Source organism: Rousettus aegyptiacus, unplaced genomic scaffold (genome assembly GCF_014176215.1).
Source record: "Rousettus aegyptiacus isolate mRouAeg1 unplaced genomic scaffold, mRouAeg1.p scaffold_m13_p_1, whole genome shotgun sequence".
NCBI classification, from domain to species: Eukaryota; Metazoa; Chordata; class Mammalia; order Chiroptera; family Pteropodidae; genus Rousettus; species Rousettus aegyptiacus.
Genome location: NW_023416284.1, coordinates 33,213,508 through 33,238,986, shown reverse-complemented (window position 1 = coordinate 33,238,986; position 25,479 = coordinate 33,213,508). Strand labels below are relative to the sequence as shown.

The window sequence follows — 25,479 nt, the reverse complement described above, 5'->3', positions numbered from 1 at the left end:
GGCAATCAACAGCCATGTAATTGCTTTGTTATGTTTTACTAAAGAAGTCTGTTAAGTAGCACAACTTTGATACACTAGTAATAAGAGTTTGCAGGTTACAGAGACACCTGTGGTGACCAAAGCGACAGAAGCTGCTTATTAGAAAGAGCCAGTACAGCTGTGTCCTATTAACTCCTTATGACACTTTTTTAAAACACAAAATAAAGCCCTTGTTTAAGGCTTTAGAGCTATTTCTCAGTGAATTGCTGGACCGACAGTGAAGTATGATAGGATATTTCAGTCTACATTTCTTAAAATGTGGCATCCCATTATTAAGTAATTGTCATGAAAATAAAAAGAAGTGATATTAAAGATTGAAAATAGAAATATCTAGGAATTTTATTTAATAAACATAGGAACAAGCAGGGCAATGCTGAGAAAGAGAATGTAATAATTTCTGGAATTTAAGATACTTGACATCTTTATTCAAAATCAAATTCTATCCATATTATAAATTAATAACTATTTTAAAGTAAGGTATTACATTTTTCTACAAAGTAACAATTATGTAGCTACTTTTCATGTATAGCTCCTCATTATTACTGTTAAGGCAACTGAGAAAAAATATGTTACAAACAGATGAAGATTCATTGGAATGGCATATTCCTAAAAGAGTGTAAAAGTGTATTTTCTTTTAATATATAAAATTACAAGATAATTAATTAGGCTTATTTATTGCCCCTCAGAATTTAGCTTAGCCACAATTTCCTTATCACCTATCATAGATCCACCTGAATAAAATTGTTTAATTAAATTCCATCTCTGTGATCTCTCTTGGATTTTTATCATCACATTTATCCAGAGGTATCTGTCATGAAAATTGATTGCATCATTCATTAGATATTAACACTGAGTAACAAAACCTCAAACATTTACTCTCAATTCAGTAGAAGACTGCTGCACTAATATTTATTGTACAGTAGGCTATGTATCAAAAGTTATTGTGCTATCATTTGCCTATTACCAGAGAGTTAAAATGGAACAGATAAGTATGTGGAAATTTAGAAGAGATTTCAAGGCATCACAAATAAGATTATTCCTGTTTCCTTTTAACTGTGATTTTTTAAATAAATTTCTGGTAGATGGCTTGTCTAGTCCAATATCTGGCTAGCCTAATTGAAATTAAGCATATAAATTTTGAGAATCTTGAGCCTGTAAGCTATTTAGTCTGGATGCTTTCTTAGTGATTTTCTGGGACTATCCTTAATATGATAGCTGGGAGACATTCATGCCCAAAATAGGAAGGGACTTGCCAAGCAAATTTACTTTTGCTTGAGAAATACTCTGATTACACCTACAGAAGCATTAATCCTCTACAGTTTACTGTGAATCTCTCATGTGTGTAAAAGACAAGTGAAGGATATTGAACTAAGTGAATACTTTGGTAGGGTTGCTAGAATGTCAGTTGTTTTATAAGTTAAATTTCATTTCACTAATAAACTAGAAAAAAAAGAAACAGATTTCTGTGGAATGTCACTGTTGTATACCCCTGTGATGATTCTAATAACTTTCTAAGCTGAATATTTAAGTTAACCAACCTATATTCATATAAAATGCATTAGGATAATTTTTAGGTTGGTCTTGGAATATTCCAAATGTGAACTGAGACATCAGACTTTAGTTGTAATGATTATTTAATGATTATTACATTGTACATACTTACTAAATTATAATCTTCTGGAAGGGCTTATTCATTTTATTTGTCTCATTAAACAAGGCCTTTCACAAAATTTCAGGACAAAGAAACTCAATAAGCATTTGGCAGATGAATGTATTATATCCGCTTCCACCTAAGAATGCTCTTATAATTTCAGTATTGTATATTGAAATGAAGGTTTCTTTCTTGGAAAACTCTGTACAGTCTTGTTGGATGCCATATCTAGATAGATTTCAGGGCTATTGTTTCGTCAAGCAGTCAGCAGAAAGCCCTTGTTATACTTGAGAGGTGCCAGAGGATATAATTTCTAAATATCTATCTAAACAATGATCCTGAAAGAACTTGGATTCAATATTGAATCCTGTAAATGAAAGAGATGAAAGAGCTAAAAACAGGTAGATATTAGTAAACAAGGAGGTCCTACAAATAAATCACACTTGGAAGTGGCTAAAAAATATCTTAAGAAGGGTAAATTTTCTTCATGTTTATTCATTGAATAAACATTCACCGAATGTTTAATATGAACGAGGAATGGCGCTGTGTACTGAGGATGAAAAGTTGAAAAAGATACAGTGATAATGCTCAAAACACTTTTAGTCTAGTAGGCAAGACAGACATAAGAGCTAATATGTAATTGGGAATATGTACAAGGCGCTTTGATGAATGAACTTTCTAGTGAGTTACTCTTCCTGAGAGGCCCAGGGAAGGACTTGAAAGAGAAGACACGCAGATGAAATCAGAATTTTACTCTTTTTTTTTTTTAGAGATTTTTATATTAGTAACATTCCTACTTTATTGGGTCACAGATATTTGCTATTCTTACAAAAGAATATTGGTATTTTAAACCTCATTATTAGGTATCTAAACGAAGGGTCGGTGGTTTACATAATTGTGGAGGAGAGAAAAAAATAGAAGAATCTGACCAGCTAATATACTCCTATCTGGTATGAACCAGAGTGAGGAGTAGGGTCAACCATCTGAGATGGACAGATTCCAAGAAATTGTTTTGTTAACGATTCATCCCAGTATTGTTATATGCTTATAGACGAACAGTGGAACAGAGATCAGATGCTCTTGTGGATGTGCAACATATAGAAAACTATCATGGATTTAGCTAATATAATGAAAACATTTTTTAGCACCATATATTTATAGTGACTGAATACTTGGGCTATGAAAGAATAATTTCTTAAAATTTAGAATGGGTATCACCTCTCAGAAGCCCTGCCTCTCTCCATCCTTCTCTTCCCTCCTTCTGGGTTAAAATGAACATTCCATATGCTCCCATAGTATCCCTATACTCACTTGTATTGATGGCACTCATTACATTGTATGGTTGTTGTCTGTCTTCCTGCTAGATTATCAGCTCCCCAAGGGAGCTTTGTCTAGAATCTCAATGTGATATACAGTGCCTTTTTAAAAGTAAGTGTTATAGTGATAAATAAACAATCTCTAAAAGACTTATTGAAAGAAAGAAAAAAAAAAGGAGAAATCAGCTTGGGCAGTGGAAAGAGCATTGAAAATACTGTAGCCCTCTAATTGTGTGATCCTTCTCCCATGGTCATTAATGGGACTAATAAAGCAAAAATTCATTCTCCTTACAGAATGAACTAAAAATGTCCAGACTGGGTGCCATGCCTTCTACTGACCATGACTGGTACCATGTCTTCTCTAGTAGCACCCCAGAATACTGCGGCCTATATTCATGTGTCCCGGGCACCTACAGGCCATCTGAAAAGAGGCTTAAAATCCAACCTAGATGAGTTAATCCAGTGGTTCCAGTGTTTCGTCCCCAGACTCACCAAGTCTCTGTGATACCCCTGAAGCAAACTGACCTCTCAAATTGGGTTATTCTGGGATGGTACTTTGAGCCTTCTGCAATGGTGGTGGCATTGATTAAATAAACATGTCCATAGGACCAGAGTGCTAGACTGGCTACATCTTAAAACATGTCCAGCAGCCAGGCAAATTCCATTTGAGCACCATCAGAATTAAATATAGATAGCACTATATAAAATACTAGCACAATAAGCATTTATTTGCCTCTTGCTGTTCGACCTATTAGACACCTGCTGGGTGCATGTGAACATGGCACATGTGTGCCTTCATTATTAAGCTGTGGGTTCCTGGCTAAAGTTGCTTCATCAAGGAAAACCACATAGCATAGATGGCACAGTGAACCACCAGTAGTATTACCAGTAATAATTGGATTATTAGGTATGCCTGGTTCTGACCAGGAAGGCCAACAAGGTACATGTCTCCATGAGCCCATCCAGTATAGGTACTGGTTTAGATTATCTAGTTCTAGAAAACTTAAACATTGGATTTAGTTGGATAATGCTAACTGGGTACTTAGCCAGCTATGAGTGCTAAAGAATGAGTTGCTATATGTAGGTTCCAGAGGTGCAAATGTTTCGCACATCAGTGTACATACTACAAAGTGTTAAGTTGGGCACTGCACATTATTTCTAAACACAGTTCATAGTAGCTGCAAACAGTTCCCAAGGAATTGCTGACAGTGACACAAGTTACATGTAACATGTACATAGCATTATATTAAATTTCGTATATATAGTTAGTGCCAATGTTCACAGACAGAATTCTATCGCCTGTCAATATTAGCTTTTAAACGTATACCCTTGGGTGTAGTATTTCAGGTAACTGTAAACTTCTGCTGCTATGCTGACAGGTACTTGTTAGCCTTAATATTCAATGATAATTTTCCACATTGCTTAATATTTGGCAAGAGTTAATTGACTTAAAGTTCTTATTAAGTAAGCTGTCTTCACCTGCACTTTCCACCTCAGTAATTAGTCATATTCACAGTGACTTATCCTTAATTCCAAACTAGTCAGTGGCTCATGCCTGGCTGGAGCCTAGCTGACCATGTTACTCTAACTCTGCCCTCCCATTTAATCCAGCAATATAGCCCAGGTGTGGGGTCTGCATGGGAGACACAAGAAGTGTTAATTCCCAGCTGCTACCCTAGGAACAAATATGGATTCTGCAGAAGTAGCTGAAAAAAAAAAAAAACAGATGGACATGTTGTGGTCAGGGAACTAAGATTTCCAGGGAGACTTCAGTGTCTGACTTCCAAATGATTTTTCCCAAACTTCTTCATTTCCTTCGTGCTACATTTTTCTTCCAGTACTTTTAAAGGAAATGTATTGTCATCCTAAACATCCCAGGTCAAGGGCTTAATTAATACTTTAAAATAAAGGTTCCCAAACACCAGGAGAGTTTGTCATTTTCTCCCTGGTTTGTTTTGTGAAGAGGGAGGAGAGAAGGTGAGGAGGAACCCCTCCTGTTCCATGATTACATCCTACCCACTCATTTTCTCCTTTTCTCCTCCGCTTTTGATTTTTAGTGGCGGTCTTAACAGAATGTCAAGATCAATTTGCAGCATGGTTTAACTCAAGGTTTGCGTTCTGCCAGCAGCAATTGTCCCTGCAAACAATGCCGTGTGTTCTTGTAACTTCAGAAGCTTTTAGAAGGATCATGGCAAGGGCAGCATCTAATGACTTTATTAGTGTAGGGTTTCAAAATGGGCTCAGTAATTGTTCATATCTCTTTGTCAGCAAGTCATAATTACTGCTCAGCATTGTCCAAGGGTGCACTTGTGAATAGTTTCCTAATAGTACTGAAAGGAAGGGAAAGAGGGAAAGGATGAAAGGTGATGGCCTCTTATGATTGAGAGCAAGGCAATCTGTATATAGATGATGGCTAAACTGTTTATAATACATTCTTTACTCTCTTTAAAATAAGATGATTATCTTTTAAAAAATGTTCTTTGAGGTCATTTTAAATTACCGGTTTCCAAGCCTTTTTACTCTGCTGTCGGTACTTTCCACACTACTACCAAGTTCTGTAATCATAACTGCCCAATAATATATGCATTGTATAAAAATATTTGTGTTAAAATATTTTTTCCTGAACATTAATCTAATAAACAAAAACAAAAGAACAGCATTGTATATATATATATTTTTTATCAAATCTTAATTTTCTCATGCACTAGACCTTTCTTGTTACTCCATTGGTATTGTCCTTGGTCTTCTAAACACTGCTTTGAGTATTATTCTAGGTATCTTGATTGTGAGAAGCACAGAATTAAAAGAATCGTTGCCTTCTCAAGATGCACAAAGTTTGAGCTTAATACCAGGACTTTGCCTCTTCGTGCTCTCTTGCCAGATCCTTTCTTGTTCTGTGGCTTCTGTACTCCTGTGTAGTTATGTGCAAATGGTCATTTCCAATAGCTAGTTATCCTACTATTTTAGAATGTACAAATTCAAATAAATATGACCACCAGAGGTACTTGATTCAACATTTATATAGATTACAAAACGTGAGTTATCTAACAAAACAAATTCTAAAAATAAGACATTTCCAAAATGTAATCTCTTTTTTCTTAAAAAAGTAATATGCCCTATCATGTCTTTAGCTTTTCTTCTTGCCTGAAATTGAAAAGATCTCCAGAGATTTATTTTCTTATCTGCTTGATCAGCGTTAATAATTTTTATATTCTTGGTTGTTTCTGAAGAAATTTTACTTACAATAATCCTTATGCCACCTAAATCAGTAGCACATTCCTTCCAAAATACTGATAGAGAAATAAAAGAAACATTTTAGTTCAGTCATATAAAACCACCTATGGAAATTGGTTGCTTTGACACTTTTCCAGTAATTACCTGTCAGTCTACATAGATACTCAAAGAGGTTTTGGTGCCCAATAATCTTAATGATCTTATCTGCTAAACAAACCACCAGAAATTGAAAGAGGAAATATCTGTTAGTCTGGGATTGGGGAATAAGGTAGAGGTCTGGAACTGAACCCGCAGTATCTCTGAGGTGTGCTTGTGATATGCTTAACTGATGTTACTACACTGTCTACCTGAATACTGCTAAGGACAGAAATGAAAGCTTAAAAAAACAATATGCTTTTGAGCTGCTGGAAAAGGTTTTTGCTATCATGCTTCTTCCTGTGGAGAGCTTCTGCAACTTTCTCCCTTTGGTTCCAGTTTTGACCTTGAAACTACCTGGAATAAGCCTAACTTCTCTTATGCAGTATAGTCCTTTATCACTTTAACTACTGCTATCTTGTTTGTCCTAGTTTTCTTTCCTTTTCTTACCAAGTATATTTATTTCTTTCCATTGTTCCTCATATAATAGGCTTTCTAGACAGAGCCCGTTCTAAAGGTACCCAGAATTGAGCATTGTGCTCCAGGAAAGGTTCTTCTGGTGCTAGGCTCAGTTCTGTTCTCTAATTTTATTATTGATTCCTGTTGAACTCAGGTGGGCAACTAAGACAGCTTACCGGTTTTCGGATATGGGGCTGCCCAGAATGAACTATGTTCTGAATTATTACACCAGATTCCTTTCTGTCTCTACTAATGCATTTGATTGACAAGATCTTTTGAAATTCAGATTCTTTTAACTCTCCCAAATTTCATCATGCATAAACGATACCATAACTCCTTATCATCTCTACTCCTTTATCATTCTTGATAATCCTCTCAGTTCCTAGACATATCCAACCCCAGAAAAATGTTCTGGTTCTCCTTATTTACCACACTTAGATGTGGTCATCAGTAGGAAATATGACACTTCATAAATTTTGATTTCAAACATCTGGCTCTGACCAGTACTTCCCTTCCTATTTACTTGGTCAAATATCACCAGTGCCAACGTTTTTGCTCTCATCGTGCCATCCAATCTATTGACTCCCCCACCACTTTACTTCATTCACCTTTCCTGTCTCCAGTCTTCATTTCCCTCCTTTCCTGTTTAGGTTTCAAGGTCCATCATTATCACTTCCTGTAAGAGATTAAACTCCCTCACCTCTGTTTTCCTCCGTTGCACTCACTTTGTTCCCTTTCACTTGCAGTTGAACACTGCTGGAGAAAATCACATTGAGTTTTAAAAAAATAAACTTCAAATAAATACACAATAATACTGAGTAAGCCTACATGTGATTCTCCAGTTAGTTTTCATTCCCTGGATGAGATGTCTGTTTCATACTACACTTCATTCATGAAACACCTCATATCCCACTCTACTCTCCTCCCCAGCTGCCCTCACTAGCTGATTGAGAAAACAGAAGTCATCAGACAGAAATGACCATAATTTTCTGTTCTTCAGGTCCTAATCAAATGTCTCCTCTTCCAAAAGTCATGATGAACCTTTCTAGAGAAGGCTTCTCTGCCATCATTCATTTATGGTACTCTCCTAGAACTTTTCACAGTAAGCCATTACTTTTGCTTATTTAAAAAGTTTTCTAATTCTTTCACTAGAATATAAGCTTCATAAGGGCAAGAATTGCGTTGATCTTTTTCACTTTTATTTCTTACTGTAATACTCAGTAATTATTCATCGAGTGTTATAAGAATGCAGACAGCATACCGGTTAAGAGTATGAATAAGCTTTAGTTTTAGTCAGACTAGGATTGGAATTCTAGCTATACCACTAGGCCACCTTAGTGACCTTAGGCGAGTTGCTTAAACCCTTTAAGTTGCAGTTTCTGTATTGAAAAAGGGAAAAACCACATTCCTCAGAGTTGTTTTTAGAATTAACTTGGATAATTGATTTTTCAGAAGTTGGGCACTGAGTGAATAAATGCTCAATGTATTTGTGTGTGTGTGTGTGTGTGTGTGTGTGTGTGATTTTTTTTATCACAGACATTTGTGAAAATGTTGACAGGACAAAGCTAAGTGTTAACTGTTTGAGACTGCTCTCAGTTTGGTAGCACTCTACAGGTTCAATTTCCTGGTGACAAAGAGTTTATTTGACTTAACCTATGTTTCTGAATCTTATCTTGAAGGAGACTTTGCAACACCTTATCATACACCTTACTAAATTCTAGACAGTTGAAGCTTATGGAATGCTCATGAGTTCTCAGTCTCATAACCTCGTGGTTCTTTAGGCTTGTTGTGTTCTTAACAACTTGTGCTACCTCCTAGTCAAAACTACTGTGTTCTAAGTTTTCATACAGCATTTGTCGAAGTGACTTCTCTAGATTTTGTAAGAGACTGAAGTCAAGTTTACTGGTCTGTACTTTTTGAAAATCAAGGTTTATATTTGCCTTTAATGATGCAGATTTCTCAGATGATAGTAATTTCTGTCATCCATTCTAGCTTTTTGCTGTGCCATTTATTCTACTGCCTGGCCATTTCTTTATCCAATAAAGCATTCATTAAGCATTATGTATATACTGACTTGAATTGGGAAAACATTCTTGCTCCCTTTATTTTCTTTCCTGTATATATATTTTTATGTCTATTTTTTCCATTTAGCATTTATTATTGTCCTTAAAAGTAGATATAATAGCTTACCCAAAAATACATACCATAATAAACAGGAATATAAAAAAATAAAATCAGAAAAACCAATTAAAAGTGTCAAATAATGAGTATTTATAAACACCTCAATTGACTTAACTTTTGTACATAAACACTGAATTCATCTCTGTAATTCTGTCAGCTGAGAAGAAAAAGGGAAATGTGATAGACATATACTCATTTATTCATTTATTCATCCAATATATAGTTATTGAAATTCTATTATGTACCAGGTACTGTACCCTAGAGTTTCTAGTTTATCATTTATAGTTCTCATTGTCTCATAAAAAGAAGTCATTCATCTCAAGATTTCCTGGCAGTGAATTCAAAGGAGAATTTTATTCCATGATTTTCTATTTTTCATTAAGTAATATAATAGATAATTATTTTCTACTGTTGTTTTACATCAGACAGATTATTTTAAACAGATTATTTCTTATAATCTGTTTAAATAATAAATAATTTAAATTCAAATTTAATTTAAATAATCCTCTATAAAAGCAGAGGGCTTTGTATTAAATCTTTTTTTCAGTAACAGTATTCTTTAGGAAGCTTAGATGATATGTCCTTAAATATTTCTTTTTGATGATCTAACTCATAACAGGTATACAGCTTAGAGGAAAAGCCTACATAGGCAGTGTGTTCATTCAACTCTGTCAAACATCAGCTAGCTGTCTCAAGTGAGCCTTTGTTGAGTGCTGGGTTGTAATCGATTCTTGCTGGAAAGCTTTGATGAGTGACTAAAGTGCTAATGTTCTGTGCTGTTGGTCATTTATCTTTTAAAGACATTCGTCTTATGTATGAGATTTCTACTAATGTCCTCCCACATTTTTATATCCATTAGAATGATAGTTCTTTTCGAATACACAAGGAAATGCCAGGGTTCCAAGAGAAACCAACTAACTCTGAAATCAATGATGCTGAAAATTTTTTATTAATAATAAAATCACAAAGCTTCCAAATTTTTCAGCTGGAAAAAATCAGAGAACATGACAACATGAAAAAATACATATCTTTATTTCAAGTCTCTACCCTAGAATAAGGCATGATTTTATTATGATATTGATATATACAGTAGAAGTTACACAATAATATGCTAAGCATAACTCCTTATTTAATGATATGAGTCTGAGATTGCTGTTATAACTTATTTTAGGAACCATTTCGCCATATCCTTAAAGTTTCAGGGGGGAGAAGGGAGAAAGGGAAAACCAACTTTGACTCTGAAACACATAAAAGAGAGGGAAAAAACTAATATTTATTAATCCACGGACCAATTCTAAAAGTAGGTATCTTCATCTTATAGATGAGAAAACTGAGAAACAACTAGTTATACCCAAAGAAACAACCAGTAAGTGACAAAATCAGATTTATTTTGACTCCACAAAGCCTTTGCTCTTCCTACAAAATTATGCTACTTGGCAATAATTTCTACTTGGTAGACATTTAAATTATGTCCAGTATTCTGCTGTTATAAGCCCCCAGTGATTCACTGTGCACATAGGTGATTTCCACATGGAAATATATCTATACACTAGATTTCCAGATGTAGAAATACTAGTTTAAGAGTATATGCTCATCTTTAATTTTAATAGATATTGACAAATTGCCCTCAAGGGAGTTGATACCAGTTTCACTCCTACTAGTAGTGTATGTAGTGCCTGTTTCCCTGTAACCTTGTCAAGGTAAGATATTACCAAGTTTGTTTGTTTTTTTCCTTTTTTTATCTTTACTAACGTGACAGATAACAAATAGTTTCTTAATGTAGCTTTATTAAGAGTCAACTCATTCTGAGTTACTTTGAGTATCTTTTCACATATTTCTGAGCTATTACTGTTTCCATTTCTGGAAGCTGTCTTTATTTTTTGCTGATCTTTTCCTTATTCTTTTGTAAGAGTTCTTTATATATTAGGGAAATTAGCCCCTTTTCTATGGTTTGAAATTCAGAATTTTTCCCCCGTTCATCTTTAATCTTTTGGCCTTGCTATGGTGTTTATTACCATGTAGAAATAGTCAAAATTACTAATTTTTACTTTTGTGTTTTATGCTGATCTGCTATAGTAACCTTGTTACCTTTTAAATATGCTAGATACTTTCCAACTTTAAGGGCTTTGTGTTTGCTGTTCTCACTGCCTGGAATTCTCTTCCTATAGGTGTGTGTTTCCCTTTTTTCTTCACCACTTTGAGTCCTTGATCAAATATCAACTTTTCAGTGAGACTTTCCCCGATTACTTATTTTATATTGCAACCTCCCCTTCCCTGCTGTGTTTTTCCTCCATCTTCTGGAGCTCACAGATTCTTTTGTCTCACATCTGATTGCAGCTCAGCTATACAAGTGAAGCAGGTGAGAATTAACATCTTCAACATGTTAATCACCTCAGGAGACTAGACATTTGGTCTAGTGAAGCTGCCATTGCCCAAAACATTTTGGCGATAACATCTTTAAAAACTCCTTCAGAGACAACATAAAGCCTTCCAAGGAAAACAGATATGTCCTGAAGGCAGGGTTTCTTGAAGTGTGGTCTATTAACCACTTGCATCAGAATCACCTGGGGTGGGGTTGGCACCTTATTAAAAAGGCTGTTTCCTGGGCCTTACCCCAGATTTATTGAATCAGAATCTGAAGGAATGGGGCTGAGGGACTTGCCTTTAAAAAACTGTAGGTGATTCCTAGGCCATGAAATCTTCAAGCTCACTGCATGAGTAGTCAGTGTCCCCTATGTACTTTGTTTACCTAACTCAATTTGAACCAAAGATTTAGTACTGTTTCCAAAAAGCAAAGCTACTGTCAAAGGGCGAAGGGTCATGTGCCAGGAGTGCTGAAGATCATTCCTAATGGGAACTCCAGAAATGAGCTGGACAGCGGGATGAGTGTGCAGACTGGTGGAAATGATGTTGTAGGAGACAAAATTCTCTGCGGCCTGGTTTGGATTATGCCTGACAGTGCTAACAGCTCCATAAGTCTCACTCTGCACATTAAAGGGCCTTAACTTTAATGTCCCTGTTAAAGGGGCAAGGAGAAGAAAGAATTGTCAGTTGGCAAATAGGTAAATGATCTCCAAGGTCCTTTATCTTATCTTCTGGTTTTCCTACCCATGTACATAAATATGATTGAACAAACTGTGGACATATGGATGACTATATGTAAGAAATAAGGCTTATTATGATAGCAAAAAACCACTAGTTTGGTTTGTTTCAAAGGGAAGAGTCTCCTTAAAACAAAGTGGCTACAAAAGGAGTAATAAAAGGTTAGCAGCTGCCCCTAAAAAAGGATATACAAAAAACTTGCCTTAGAGTATTCGGTAATACTGAGAAGACCTGTAGCACTGTTGAACATTAGTTTCTTCTTCTCAGTAAACTCTTGTTTTGGAGAAATGGCTCACACATTATCAGAACAATATTTAATGTGTTTAATGGCTCAAGGGTAAGCAGCCAAAAATTTTGATATTGATTCTTGGTTTTAAAGTAATTAACATTACTAAACATAAATGTATTAAAAGAAAAATAGTGATTTTAGTTTCATGTCTACTTTTAAATGTGTAATGTTTTAATAGTATTATACAGCTGCAACATCTGTAATTGTATTTTCCTATTTTCCAAATATCAATACCTGCTTTTTCATTCTTAATGAAAATAAAACCAATGACTGCTTTGTTTAGTCATCAGTTCTTTGATGCTAAATCTTACTATGCAAAAAAATCTTACAGTGTTCGCCCATAAGTATAAGCTATCATTTTAATCCTGAAAACAATTAAAATAAAAATGTTAAATGTCATTGTACAATTAAAGCTACCAATTTTAAGGGCCTGCCATATTCTAAGCACAATTCCGAGTGCTTTCTGTATCATACAAGAATATAAGTGTTTTAAAGATAAGTATTATTCCCACTTTACATCTGAGGCTCCTTTAAACTTATAGAAGTTACGCTGAAATGTAATAATAAGGAAATCTCACACAGTTTTGTGGCATCCATTTTTTTATCAAATGTGCCTTCTTTTACATTATCTAGAGTAAGAAGTAGTCAACATTTGTGGAATTCCATTGCCTTCCCACTTAATTGCTGTGTCTCTTTCTGTATATATGTTTTATATTGAAGTACAACTTATGTAAAAGTCAGTGACTTATGTAATTATGACTTTGAAGAAACTAAACTGTATCCTATTTCGAATTAAAATGAGATTGCTTTTTCTCATATCTGATTTATTAGTAATCCTGATTTCCATTAGCAAGTTAGAAAAGATTTATGCTCCAGAGACTAAAATTTTTTTAGTATATGTACTGCCAAAGTGAGCACAAGACTAAAAATTTTACTAATGATTAATACATGCTAACCATTAAATGTTCTGCTTATTTTTCTTCCCAAACTTTAGATTAAAAGATAATATTTTATCTTAGATCTCTAATAGCAAGAACTGGTGAATATGAGCTACTAATTATATTTGTTTCTTTACCAAGGCCCAAGTTTGAGACTTCCCACTCCCTAACTCCTCCATTCCCCCAGGAACAAATTAATTGCTTTATTATACCAGATTTGTGATTAACCATTTTCTTTAATTCATTTTCTCAACCCTTCCTTTCTTCTTCTCCTCCCTTCTTCTCTCCCTCATTTTACCCTTAGTGAGGGCATCTGTTCTTTGTCTCTTCAAATTTGTCACTTTAGCTTTTGGTTTTGGGGATCAATTAAGCAACTCATTATTCCCCCTCCTCAAATAGATCCATGATAAGTAAGTCGTTTGATGTATTAAAATACTTTATAATTAAAAAACAAAGCCATTTCTCCTTGCCACAGAACAGTTGTCATTGCTTCCCACTTGGGTTTGAGATTACGGGAATCCAGTTGCTTCAGAAACCATTTATCCCTTTATGACATCTCACCCTGATGAACACCATATGCAGTTAGGTTGACAACTTTGATGCTGCCACTAGATGCACACTTATCTCTTTAAACGGAAGAAAATACCACAATTAAGAGAAATACACTTTTTTCTCTCTTAACACAACTTGTTTTTTCTGTGTCTATTTTTCTTCTAAAGTTTTAAACTGGATTTTTGCTGCTGGTAATGTACTGTGAATGCTAACTTTCTACTGCAAATGCTCTTTAGAGGAAGAAGCAGAGCATTCCAGCCATAAGAAAGATATGACATCTGTTTATAAGGTTCTTATAAATTGTAATGGAAGGAATTGACAAGTAAGAATTTGGGGCTGTCCATTGGCCCTGCAGGCTCTAGATGATTGCAATTTAAAAATCTCAAAGTAAACATGATTCAGATCTTAAGAAGATTAATCAGATTAATTAAAATTTTAACATAGTCTCTCTTTGATTAGAACATATTGTTAGTTAAGGCCACTAGAAAGCATCAACTGGCTTCATGATCCCTGTATATTTTTCAACTGCCTCCAGAATTTAAAACGATTTGTCAATACCTGTTAGAAAACTAATCACTTTGATTTTTTGTTGTTTTTTTTTTTATGGTTAATTGAATGGCTAATGTGTCTTTGAAGGCTGCACCTCTCTTGCAGTTTTGTGTAGTTTTGAAATTTGTGTCATATATTATTTTAAACCTAATCAGATAGCTAGATTTTCATAATTATTTTTCCTTGTAGCTCATTTTCACAAAAGAGAATTTGGGAAGGACACAATTTCCAGACAAAACTGCCTTGAATTCTTGAAACCACCGAGCCAGCTCACCTGCCCTCTTGCCTTCTTTTCTTCCTTCCTAGCTTCTTTCCTTCCTTCCTTTTTGGGGCTATCTTATTTAGCTAGTATTTATTATCATTTATGAGGCTAGTTCTGTGCTGGGCATCTTCTGTGTGATATCTACTTACTCCATTGGTGTGAAAGCAACATGGACTTATTTTCTCCCTTTTCTAGGAAATGGCATTCCAGATGGTTGACATCAAGTGTTGTCAATGATCAGATCAGGCTCAAGACTGACTTCAGATATTTTAGTAAGAAGTGGAAAGGAAAACAAGATCTTAACTTTCTAGTCTCCTGAACTACACATCTCCATTGATAAACTAAAGCTATACGAGTGTGAAATTTGGTATGGAGGCTTAGGCTGTTTGAACACCTTTTATCCCATAATAGTTGTGGAATGTGAAGATCTGAATTTTCATAGTGGCACTGATATTTCATGGCCAACAATGGGTTTCTTAAGGCCTTGTCATTTCAGATTGGCATGAGGTCTGGCTATTGCTGCTCTAAATGTGTGTAGGAGCCTGCCTCCAATGAACTTAATTGCAGAGGTGCTAACTTGTCTTGACACCCTTGCCGACAGTTCTAGTGGCCCTTAACATGGTTTACTTTATGTAGTCACAGCACAGGTTTTGTGGAGGAGTCACCTAAATTTCTGGGATGAATTTCTATAGACAAGAAATATATTGGCTTTAAAAATTAAGAGGTTTGATTCTGTTTTGAATTTGGATATCAAATGAATCTGAGCACATGACATTTTAATGCCGTTTGTCTTTTTAAATAGATTTACTTTCTAATGTATGTGACTACAGGACTTTGTTCATCAGCTAGAACACACATTTCAGAGGAGTCGTTACCTAAAATATTACCATAAGGCATAAGAAAACACATGATTTAAGTTGCCTTTCATGAACATAATTAAGAATTAATAAGCCAGTACCAATGGCTAGTCCCCAGAATTTCCACTGTTTTGCCTTTTGTGACCTGTGTTATTAAAAGTCCATTATTTTTACAGACTTTATTAAATTGGATCTTATTAAAGCATTCTGTATTTGCATTTGGTCTTTCATAATTCATTATTATTATGACATTTACTTTTTACCATCAGATCTGAAAACATATCATAAGCTACCCTTTTCTCTTGAAAGAAATGCTAATTTCAAACACTCCTCTAATAGAAGAGAAAAGCTTTATCAGTTTTTTCATTTATTCCAGATCGTGTTAAGAATACTAATGCTAGACTTCGGTATGCTAATATCTCTGAGCTTTTTTGGTCAAAAGCTTAGAATTATTATTTTTATCCCATACTAAGTATGAAACTAGAAGACCTGTTACTGTTGGAGAAAACACAATTCTAAACTATAATTCTCGATTCTAAAAACTTGTGAAAATGTTGCTAAATCCTGTTTGGATTAGGATGATGCTAGTCAATTTAACTTTGTATCACGCAATATTAGTCTATTTGAGAAATTCTTTTCTCTTAAAATTCGTTTTGTTTGTTTTCTCATAGTATAAAGTGGTAAGCTTACAATGTTTAAGACTGAAAATACTATACTGTCAGCCCCAGACAGGATTTAGGGTGTGCTGCCCACTCTTCTATATGATAATCATTTCTGTATCATTTATGACATAGTTGAAAACTCAGTACAGCAAGACTTTACATGTTGATACCAGACAAGCTGTCTAATTTTAACATAACTAATTTAACACTTACTGAATTTTTTGTTGTGATACTAGTAAATTTATTTAACTCTGAAATGAAACTTACTTTGGATTTTGTCTCATTCTAGATTTCTCACCATGTGCAATAGACACTTTGGCAGTGTTGTTGCACAAACCATTCGGACTCAAAAAACAGATCAGTTTCCACTTTTTCTGATTATTATGGGAAAGCGATCATCCAATGAAGTGTTAAATGTGATACAAGGTAAAGTACATGTCACAAGGGGAGTACAGTGTCTCCTTTGTATGTGATAACCTTATAATATTTACCATCAAAGCTGATAGTAAGTCTCTAATTCGTAAATATCTTTGCATTTTAAAATATAGAACTTACTGAAGAAGAACAGCTTCAAAAAAGAATAGGTGCTTTGAAAAATGAAATAAGCTGTGTGAAAAATCCAACAGAAAGGTCTTAATAAAATTGCACAGCCCTTGGGACATAGGATAATCATGATAAATGTTCAGAATTGCTAAGTTATCTAAACTAGCAATTAAGTCATAATCGGTTCTCAAATATAACACTTCATATATATGTAGATAGATAGACAGACGTCTTGCTATAATGTTGATTAGTTGAAAGAAATGCTTATTTTTAGTTACTAGAAAAACCAATGACTGGATATTGCAAATGGAATTTTTTACAGTGGCAGTCGTTTCCCCTTATTTGTGTGAATCTGTGTCTAGGGTGCATCCGTGAGGCACGAAGCTATAGGATACCTGTGAACTTAAACTTTACAAAAAAAAAAAATTCATCTTTACATTCTTTACCAAAAACATAAGTGAATGATTTTTTTAAACCATTACTAATGTACCCCAAGGATTCATATAAAATATTACCTTATTCATGGCAAAGCTTAAATTGAAAACAATATATCTTCTTTATGCCATAGGGAAAAAGATGCTTCAAGTGCCCCAAGCTAAAGCTTGTGTATAAGATACTTAATTTCTGCCCCTATCTAGGTCAAAACTTTTATAGCAGATAATATAATAGGGGTAGGGGGTGTAAATTTTAGTGCTTTTAAAATTCAAGTAAAATAAAACCTCTAGTTTTTTATGTTTATAACTAGAGCGTTCGGTTTATAAATAATGTTAAAGAAGACCTGCTTGGGGAATGAATTGCGTAGGGTAAATAGATAATGTGTGGTTGCTTGAGCCAAACTAGTAATTTTTTTTTGTAACAGAACATTTTTATGACTGAAAATTACTGACAGACAAACTATATACCTGGTATACATTTTCTCTAGCATGAACAAAATGAGTCTGCCACTCCAAGAAAAATAACTTACAGTATTTATTGCCATTAGGTTGACAGCTTACTTTTCTGATGACATCAGTGGTGATGTTTAAAAAAAAAAAAGACATTTTTTTTCGATATCTGCATGAGGTCAGATTTACTTCACAAATTTCAGCTAAAACTATATATTATAATTGGTTTACTGCAGAAGTAGATATGAGAATCCAGTTGTGTTCTATTAAGCCAGACATTAAAGAAATTTGCAAAAAAAAATGTTAAAACAATGCCATTCTTCTCACTAAACTTTTTCTTTTGTAACATAGTCATTTTTTAAATAAAAATATATTTATATTAATATAATGGGTTTATTATTACTTTTAAAAATGATATGTATTTTAAATATTTCAGTTTTAATTTCTAACATAATAAATGTTGATAATTATAACCCACATGAAAATTCCTTAGGGATCTCAACAGTTAATAAAGGAGTTCTAAAATCAAAAGTTTGAAAACCACTACAGGTGTCATGATATGACACCAACATAAGAAGGCTCTGAAGAATAAATTTCCCCTGAATTCCATTAACTTGTAACTTTTTTTCATCTTAGATCATTAAGGACTTAGGTATAAAGTACCTGCAAGTCCATTTTGGCAGTAAATCCTTACAGTTAGGGCTGAAGCATAATTGATAAGCAGTGGCTTACGCCTAAAAATCAGGAGCCAATCTATAGTCACCTCTGCAACTATAGTGTTTTCCCACTGATGATTCCAGTGCCCTCCATAAAGTAGTCATTCCCTATAATTTGAGTCATAGTTACTACTACTGTTTACAAATAAGAAATGGAAACCCAAAGATTTGCCCAGTAACAAAATCTACATTGAAGGTGATCCTAAACTTTTTACCATTTGTCATACGAATTAATAATAGCTATCAGTGATTGTGTGTGTGCTATATGTCAGGCACTTTCCATTATCTTTAATCCTTCTAAGAACCCTACAGAGGTAACGTTACCTTCATTTTGCAGATAAGGAAATTGATCCTTAGAGAGTTATACTCTCTCACTCATTGACTTATCCATTCATTTACTAAGTGAATATTTATTAAGCTCTTATCATGTGCTAGACAGTTTCTAAGTACTAGATCATATAATTTATAAGTAGTGGAACTAGGATTAGAACTATGACTACAAAACCAATTTTGTATTCTCTGCACCATGAGATGATGCCAGCATAATTTGTTCTCCAGCTTATTTATTGAGAAAGTAGTACTGATGTGACCAAACTAGATTTTTTTTTTTTTTTTTTTTTTTTTTGCTAAGGATCAAAGATGTTCCCTAACCCTATGCTACCAGTGGTCATAAGGGAATTTGGGGAAAGGACCATTGAAAGATTATGTTAGTCAAGCTTTATTCTGGAAGAACACCAGCAAGGATACTAACTATTCGTTATCTCAGTTGTGGCCATTTTATTAATGGAATAAGAAGACCCCTGTCAGGCTCTGAAAAAGGACAGACTCTTTTGCCCATAAGTTAGAAAAAATGAAAGAAGGGCTATATCTCTTTGTATACTCACGATTTTCTCTCTTGTAAATGCACCCAAAGCAAATAACAGGACTTAACACATACAGGAAATGGCGTACATGTGCTATACATTTGTTATGGATTTGGACAGGGAATAAAATAGCATTTAAAATACCTTCTTCATAAAGATTATAGTATAGCCATTTGAAACAGCTGAAAGGGAAAAATATCACTTGGTCAAAAAAAAGAAATCAGTGTTTTTCAGAAATTGAATTACCATTTGTTTCACCAAAGAATTTTTAGTGATAAGAAATAATACTAAGTAAACAGTGTATTGAGGTGGCAAACAGGACAGGCTTGGAGTCAGACTCATATGGTTTCAATTCCTGGCCCCACCTCTTAACCAGCTTGACCTTGTTTAGGCAGGCTACTTAAGTTCTCTAAGTCTCATTTTCCTTCTTTTTAAAATAAAAATCATAATGACACCTTCATAGAATTGTTGTACAGATTAAATGAGATAACATATATCAAGTGTTTAGCCTAATCACTGGCATATAAACAAATGGTAGCTGTTACGAGTGTTGTTAGGTAACTTGAAAGAACTTTCAATCCTCATGATTTGGACATTCTTATTTATGGTGCTGAAAATCTCTCTTACTAAGAGACTGTTCCCTCAAATCTAAATATTCTAAAATTTCAACTGCCAGTATACTGCTTTACTTTTTCTTATTGAACGTATGAAACTTTTCAATGAAAACAAGAAAGAATTTTAACTAAATAATAGCATACTAGTCTGTATTATTTTAAACGGTGTTTATTTCTTACTGATTAATTCTAGAATGACTTTACATTTTATAATAACTAATAATGTGAAGTTTGGCCATCTCCATGTGTTGCTAGGTAACACAACAGTGGATGAGTTAATGATGAGACTCATGGCTGCAATGGAGATCTTCACAGCCCAACAACAGGAAGATATAAAGGATGAGGTAAGGTGAAAGGTTAAGTAGACCCTTAATAGGATTTTGATGAGATAATTTGTCAAATGGTGATGCTTGCCTATGTCATGATTGATAAGTAAGGATGATGAAGATGCATTTCCAGCTTAGCCAAGGACTTTTATGCCATTCAGTTTACCTTTCAGTCCATTCTTTTCATGACCCCATGACCCAACAATTTGTTTAACTTTATGGACATTTATACTTTGCTAAATTTGGCATGGTGGCAGAAGGTCAATTTTCAGGAAATGAATTCCAAAGCATGTTTACAGAAGAAACTGTAGTCCAGGAAATCCTGTCTACTATAAGGGTTTTTCACTCACTTTTAAGACCTTTTTTTCTCTTTTTAAATATTGACATTGATTAGCAACAAACACATTTTACATTTGAACATATTTTTGAAGCACTGTGAGAATTAGTAGATCTCCAGAATTCTGAATTTCTCTGTCTCCTGAACATATTCAGGTGGTATAATTGACATGAGCATGAAACCTTAAATAAAATATAATGACTACAATATTGGTAATGATAATGGTATCAATGCTTACCGAATATTTATAATGTGCTTTGCTCTGTGCTAAGCATTCTACATTTATCATCTTGTGCTATCCTCAAAACAATCCCATGAAGTTGTATGTGAATCAGACAGAGTTCTGGCAGGAAACAGATGGTACTTTCAAACTGGGTTTTTTGAAAAGAGTTTAATAAGGGAACTGTTTATAAAGGTATGGGAAGGTTTTTTGGAAGTCAGCAATGGATACTGCAGACTAGGGCTAAAGCGAGTCCTTTACCACCCGTAGGCTTAAAGTCCTTGGAGAGGGTGGTATATGGAGAAGACTGCGTCTATAAAGGGGTATATGTAGCCCTTGGTGACCTGGTAGAGAGAAAACCAGGGAATAGCTTTGCTTTCCTTCCACTCTCTGATCTCCTGCTAGTACCAGCTATTGACCTCACCCAACTAGAAGCTGAAAGGCAAAAGAACCTCCCTGCACAAAAAGCTAGGTGGAGCATGGATACTGAGAGGTATATGGAAAATAATCTATTGCAGGCTGGTACTATTATCTCCACTTTTTAGATGAGAAAACTGAGGATCAAAAGGATTTAGTTAATTTAGCTGCGATCATATAGCTAGTGGGACCTATAATAATCTCAAGTAATCATTACTGCTTTTATCAGTCAAGAAATTTCTGGATTTGTAAAATAGCTCTAAGATAAAATACAAAACAAATATGAGCATTTGTTAATTTGAGATGCTAGGTTCACAAATATTTATAAAATTACTCTTTTTAATTTTGTTTGTTTTATGAAAAAAGATTTCCATAGAATAAACAGGGGAACGTTTGATTTCTGAGCAATGATAAAAAGTTTCCAGGTATAATGAGTGTTTTCAATATATAGCCTTTAGCTATTACAAATGCAAAACATGTAGATGATTTTAATATAACATTGTACTACTGTATTTTACTTTATTTACTTGTCTCTATCTTGCATCAGGCTATAAGTTTGTTAAGAGCAAGTGTTGTATTGTATTTACATTTGTAACTCTATCCCCTGACAATATACCTAGAACAAAGTAGGCACTCCATAATGTTTCTCAAATGATTGAATAAATGAATACTTGGAAAAATTAACATAAAATAATGTTACTTAAAAAAATACTCAATTACAATGTTATAAAACCTGGTATATCCACATTAACAAATGTGAAAATTTGGAGTGCTATAACTAGTTCAGAGTTTTAATGCTCATTACGTTTCTTTTATTGCTGTAAAAACATTATGTTTGTGATTTTTCTTAATAGTGTTTCATTTACTCTGAGGGAAAGTAATTGGATATATGGTGGAAAGATATTTATCTGTTACTCTATAAATTGACAGTGACATTTTGAAATAATGAAGTGCTATACTTAGTTAGGAATTTATAATAATAGATATGTTGCCATTCAAGATTACACTTATCCTAAAAGAAGCATTGATTGACAATAATTCACTAAACACATTCTTCAGCTACTTAAATCTCGAGTCTCATTAGTACTAGATTTACAGATTATGCTGTACAATATGAATATTTGCATGCATATTCTCAGTTCATTCTTTCATCTTAATTTGTGTTCCTCATAATTCATTGGTAAAGAAATTGACTTTAAGTCCTTTAATACTGAGCACAAAATTGAATGTGAGTGTTACAGGAAAAATCCAAGGCTCCATATAATTGAAATTTTTATTGAAATTTAACTGCAAGAGATAAGGAGTTCTCTTTGTGTTTAGAGTGCCTTCATGAAAGTTATCATTCAGGTCATAAGTACAGTTCCTAAGAATAATTTTTCTAAGTTTCAAAGACTTCTTTTGGACTATGCATAGGTCATAGTGATTTGGTATCTGCTGAATGTGACAAGAAATACTATTCCTTGTAATTGTGAAATTTGCCTTTACTATTTAAAAATTTTTAAATAAGACTTTATCATAAGCTTGCTGTTAAAATCAAATTCATGAACAGGTTTGGAGGATGGCTTCCTAGACCTGAATATATTTTAACTTAACTCTAGTCCAGTTACATCCGTCACTTCAATGATTCTGTTATGTTAGTGCAACCAGAGATGCCCATACAATATAAAGCTTTTATTAAATAAAACCAAACCGAAACCATTTTCATACTCTGAGTCATTCTTCAGTGACCCAAAATGGTCTAAGCTTCATATCACTAATTGCTCAATCTCTCACCAGGAAGTATATGTAATATGAGCAGTGTTTTGACATAGCTTTATTTATAAATAGTTTCATTAATGATATTAGTTTGGTTTTCTAAGTATTGAGCATGTATCAAGTATATAGCACTGGACTAGATCTTGGGGACTGAGAGGTACTTTGCTCCATTGAGGGGCTATTGGCAAAGAAGGGAATAAGGAGGAAAACAATTTTCACTACATGACAGTAGTCACAATCTATTTTTACTTTTAGCCTGGTTCCAAATAATAGATATTTTATAACATGTAAATGAATTCAATTTTTTTAATATGTACTATTTTTTTTACCCGTGAGTAATCTAAAAACCTCTGATTATCAAGAACTTCTGGGTTGTAAATTTTTTTCCAGAAAATTTTAACTCAGTTAATGATTATTTTATAAGCTCTGAGTTAGTTATAGAAAGATGAAGTAGAATTAGTGCTAGTGACAAATTATATTTCAAAGGACACCATCCCGAAAATGAAAAGATAATCCCCAGATTGGGAGAAAATCTTTGCAAATCTGATATGGGACCTATATCTAGAATAAATAAAGAATTCTTTCAACTCAATAACAAAAAGATAGATTATCCTCACTAAAAAGTGGGCAAAGGATCTGAGCAGACATTGCTCCAAGAATGATATACAAATGATCGATAAGCACATGAGAAGTTATTCCACATTATTAGTCATCAAGCAAATGTAAATCAAATTACTACTTCATACCAGCTGCAGTAGCTGAAACCAAAAAGCTTGATAACAAGTTTTGGTGAGGATATAGAGAAAACTGAACACTTACAGAATGCTGATGGGAATATGAGTGCAGCTGTATTGGAAAACAGTCCAGTTGTCCTCAAATGATTAAACATAGTTACAATATGATCCAGCAATTTCTCTCCTAGTTATATACCTAGCAGAAGTGAAAAGATATGTCCATACAAAAATCTGTATATGAATGTTAATAGCAACATTATTTATAATAACCAAAAGGTGGAAACAACCCAAATATCCATGAAAGGACGAAAATGTAAGCAAAATGTGGTATATACAAACAATGGAATATTATTCAGCCATAAAAAGGAATGAAGTTCTAACATTCTATACTATCAGATAAACCTTGAAAACATTATGCTGTAAGCCAGTCATAAAAGACTCCACGGTATGTAACTCCAACTCATACGAAAGTTAAGAATAAAGAAATCTGTAGAGACAGGAAGTAGAATTGTGGTTGTTTAGGATTCGGTGGGAAGAGTGAGTGGATTGGAAGCTAGGAGGGTGACAGCTAAAGGATATGCGGTTTCCTTTTGAAGTGAATTTTAAAGTTGATTGTGGTGGTAGTTGTACATATCTATAAATATATCAGAAACCATTGAATCGTATCCTTTAAATATGTGAATTGTATGATATGTGAATTATATCTTAATAAAGCTTTTTAATTAATTAATTTTTTTTAAAAGTCTAATTTCAGTAAGGTAGATCATGGCTATTTAAATGAAAAAGATTGTACCTGGGTATCAGTCCACACACTTCTTTATTAAAGTGAATAACTGGTAATAACGTAGCCCTCAAATCTTGATATGGAATTGAAGAAGAGCATGAAAACTGCTTATATCTTAGGCAGCTTCAAGTAGACATCTTTCCAGTAGACTTCCTAAAATAATAGAAGAGTAGTCTAAGATGTTTCTTCTCAGACAAGTATACTAGCTGTCTAAATCAGTGGTCTCAAGTAAGTGTCATCTGGAAATTTGTTAAAAATGCAGTTTCTCAGACCTCACCCCACACCTACTGAATCAGAATTATGAGGGCGGGACCCAGCGATCTGTATTTTAATAAACATTCCCAGCTGATTCTGCTGCAAACTAAAATTTGAGATCCTCTGATGTAAGGGAAAGGTGTGAACATAAGTTTTTGTAATGAGGCATGAGATAAAAACTTTCTATGACATTGATAATTAAGGTAAAAATGTAAGGGCCTTGTTCTTGAGTATCCTAATCCTATTTTTAAAGCTAAAAATATCATAGTTTAAAATTTTGAGATTAAATTCTCAAGATTTTTAAGAAAAAATTAACACAGTTAATGTTAATGGCTTTAATCATCGAGTTTGATTTTTCCCAAAAACTTGATAATTCATTCTTCAGTGAAAGAAATCAATTATATATAATAGAGGATACTTCACATCTCCAAAGGCTTCAACAGAACATGAAGATACACATTTTAAAACAAGAGCAACCAAAGAATGAATTAGTAATCTGTTTACCACTATCTCCCAAGGTTAAACAGTCAAACTTTCATAACTTGAGTGTGATAAACTAATTGACGAAAGTCTAACAGAGCTTAAAGTAGCCCTTTATGAGAAATCGCTCCATAATTTGAATCCTTGTTTGATACAAACATTTTGACATAACTGAAAGAGCCAACAAGCATTTGTATCTATTCTTAATAATCTTTCGTTGGAATTTCCATATTAGAAATAAAGAAGTGGCATATGAAAGCTACCCTGCAGTTGAACTAGAAGTCATTAAACTGGATATAAATACCCTTGGTGAAATATTGCAAAC

General features: G+C 33.9%; 1 protein-coding gene across 2 annotated transcripts in view; it reads left to right on the top strand.

Annotated features, from left to right (window-relative positions):
- Positions 1 to 25,479, top strand: part of FAF1 (Fas associated factor 1) — a 341,571-nt gene that overhangs the window by 242,690 nt on the left and 73,402 nt on the right. For both annotated transcript variants that reach the window (XM_016120258.2, XM_016120257.2), the window contains exons 14-15: positions 16,516 to 16,652; positions 20,102 to 20,190. In XM_016120258.2, coding sequence (XP_015975744.1) covers positions 16,516 to 16,652; positions 20,102 to 20,190 — 226 coding nt within the window. The remainder of the gene's footprint in view (positions 1 to 16,515; positions 16,653 to 20,101; positions 20,191 to 25,479) is intronic.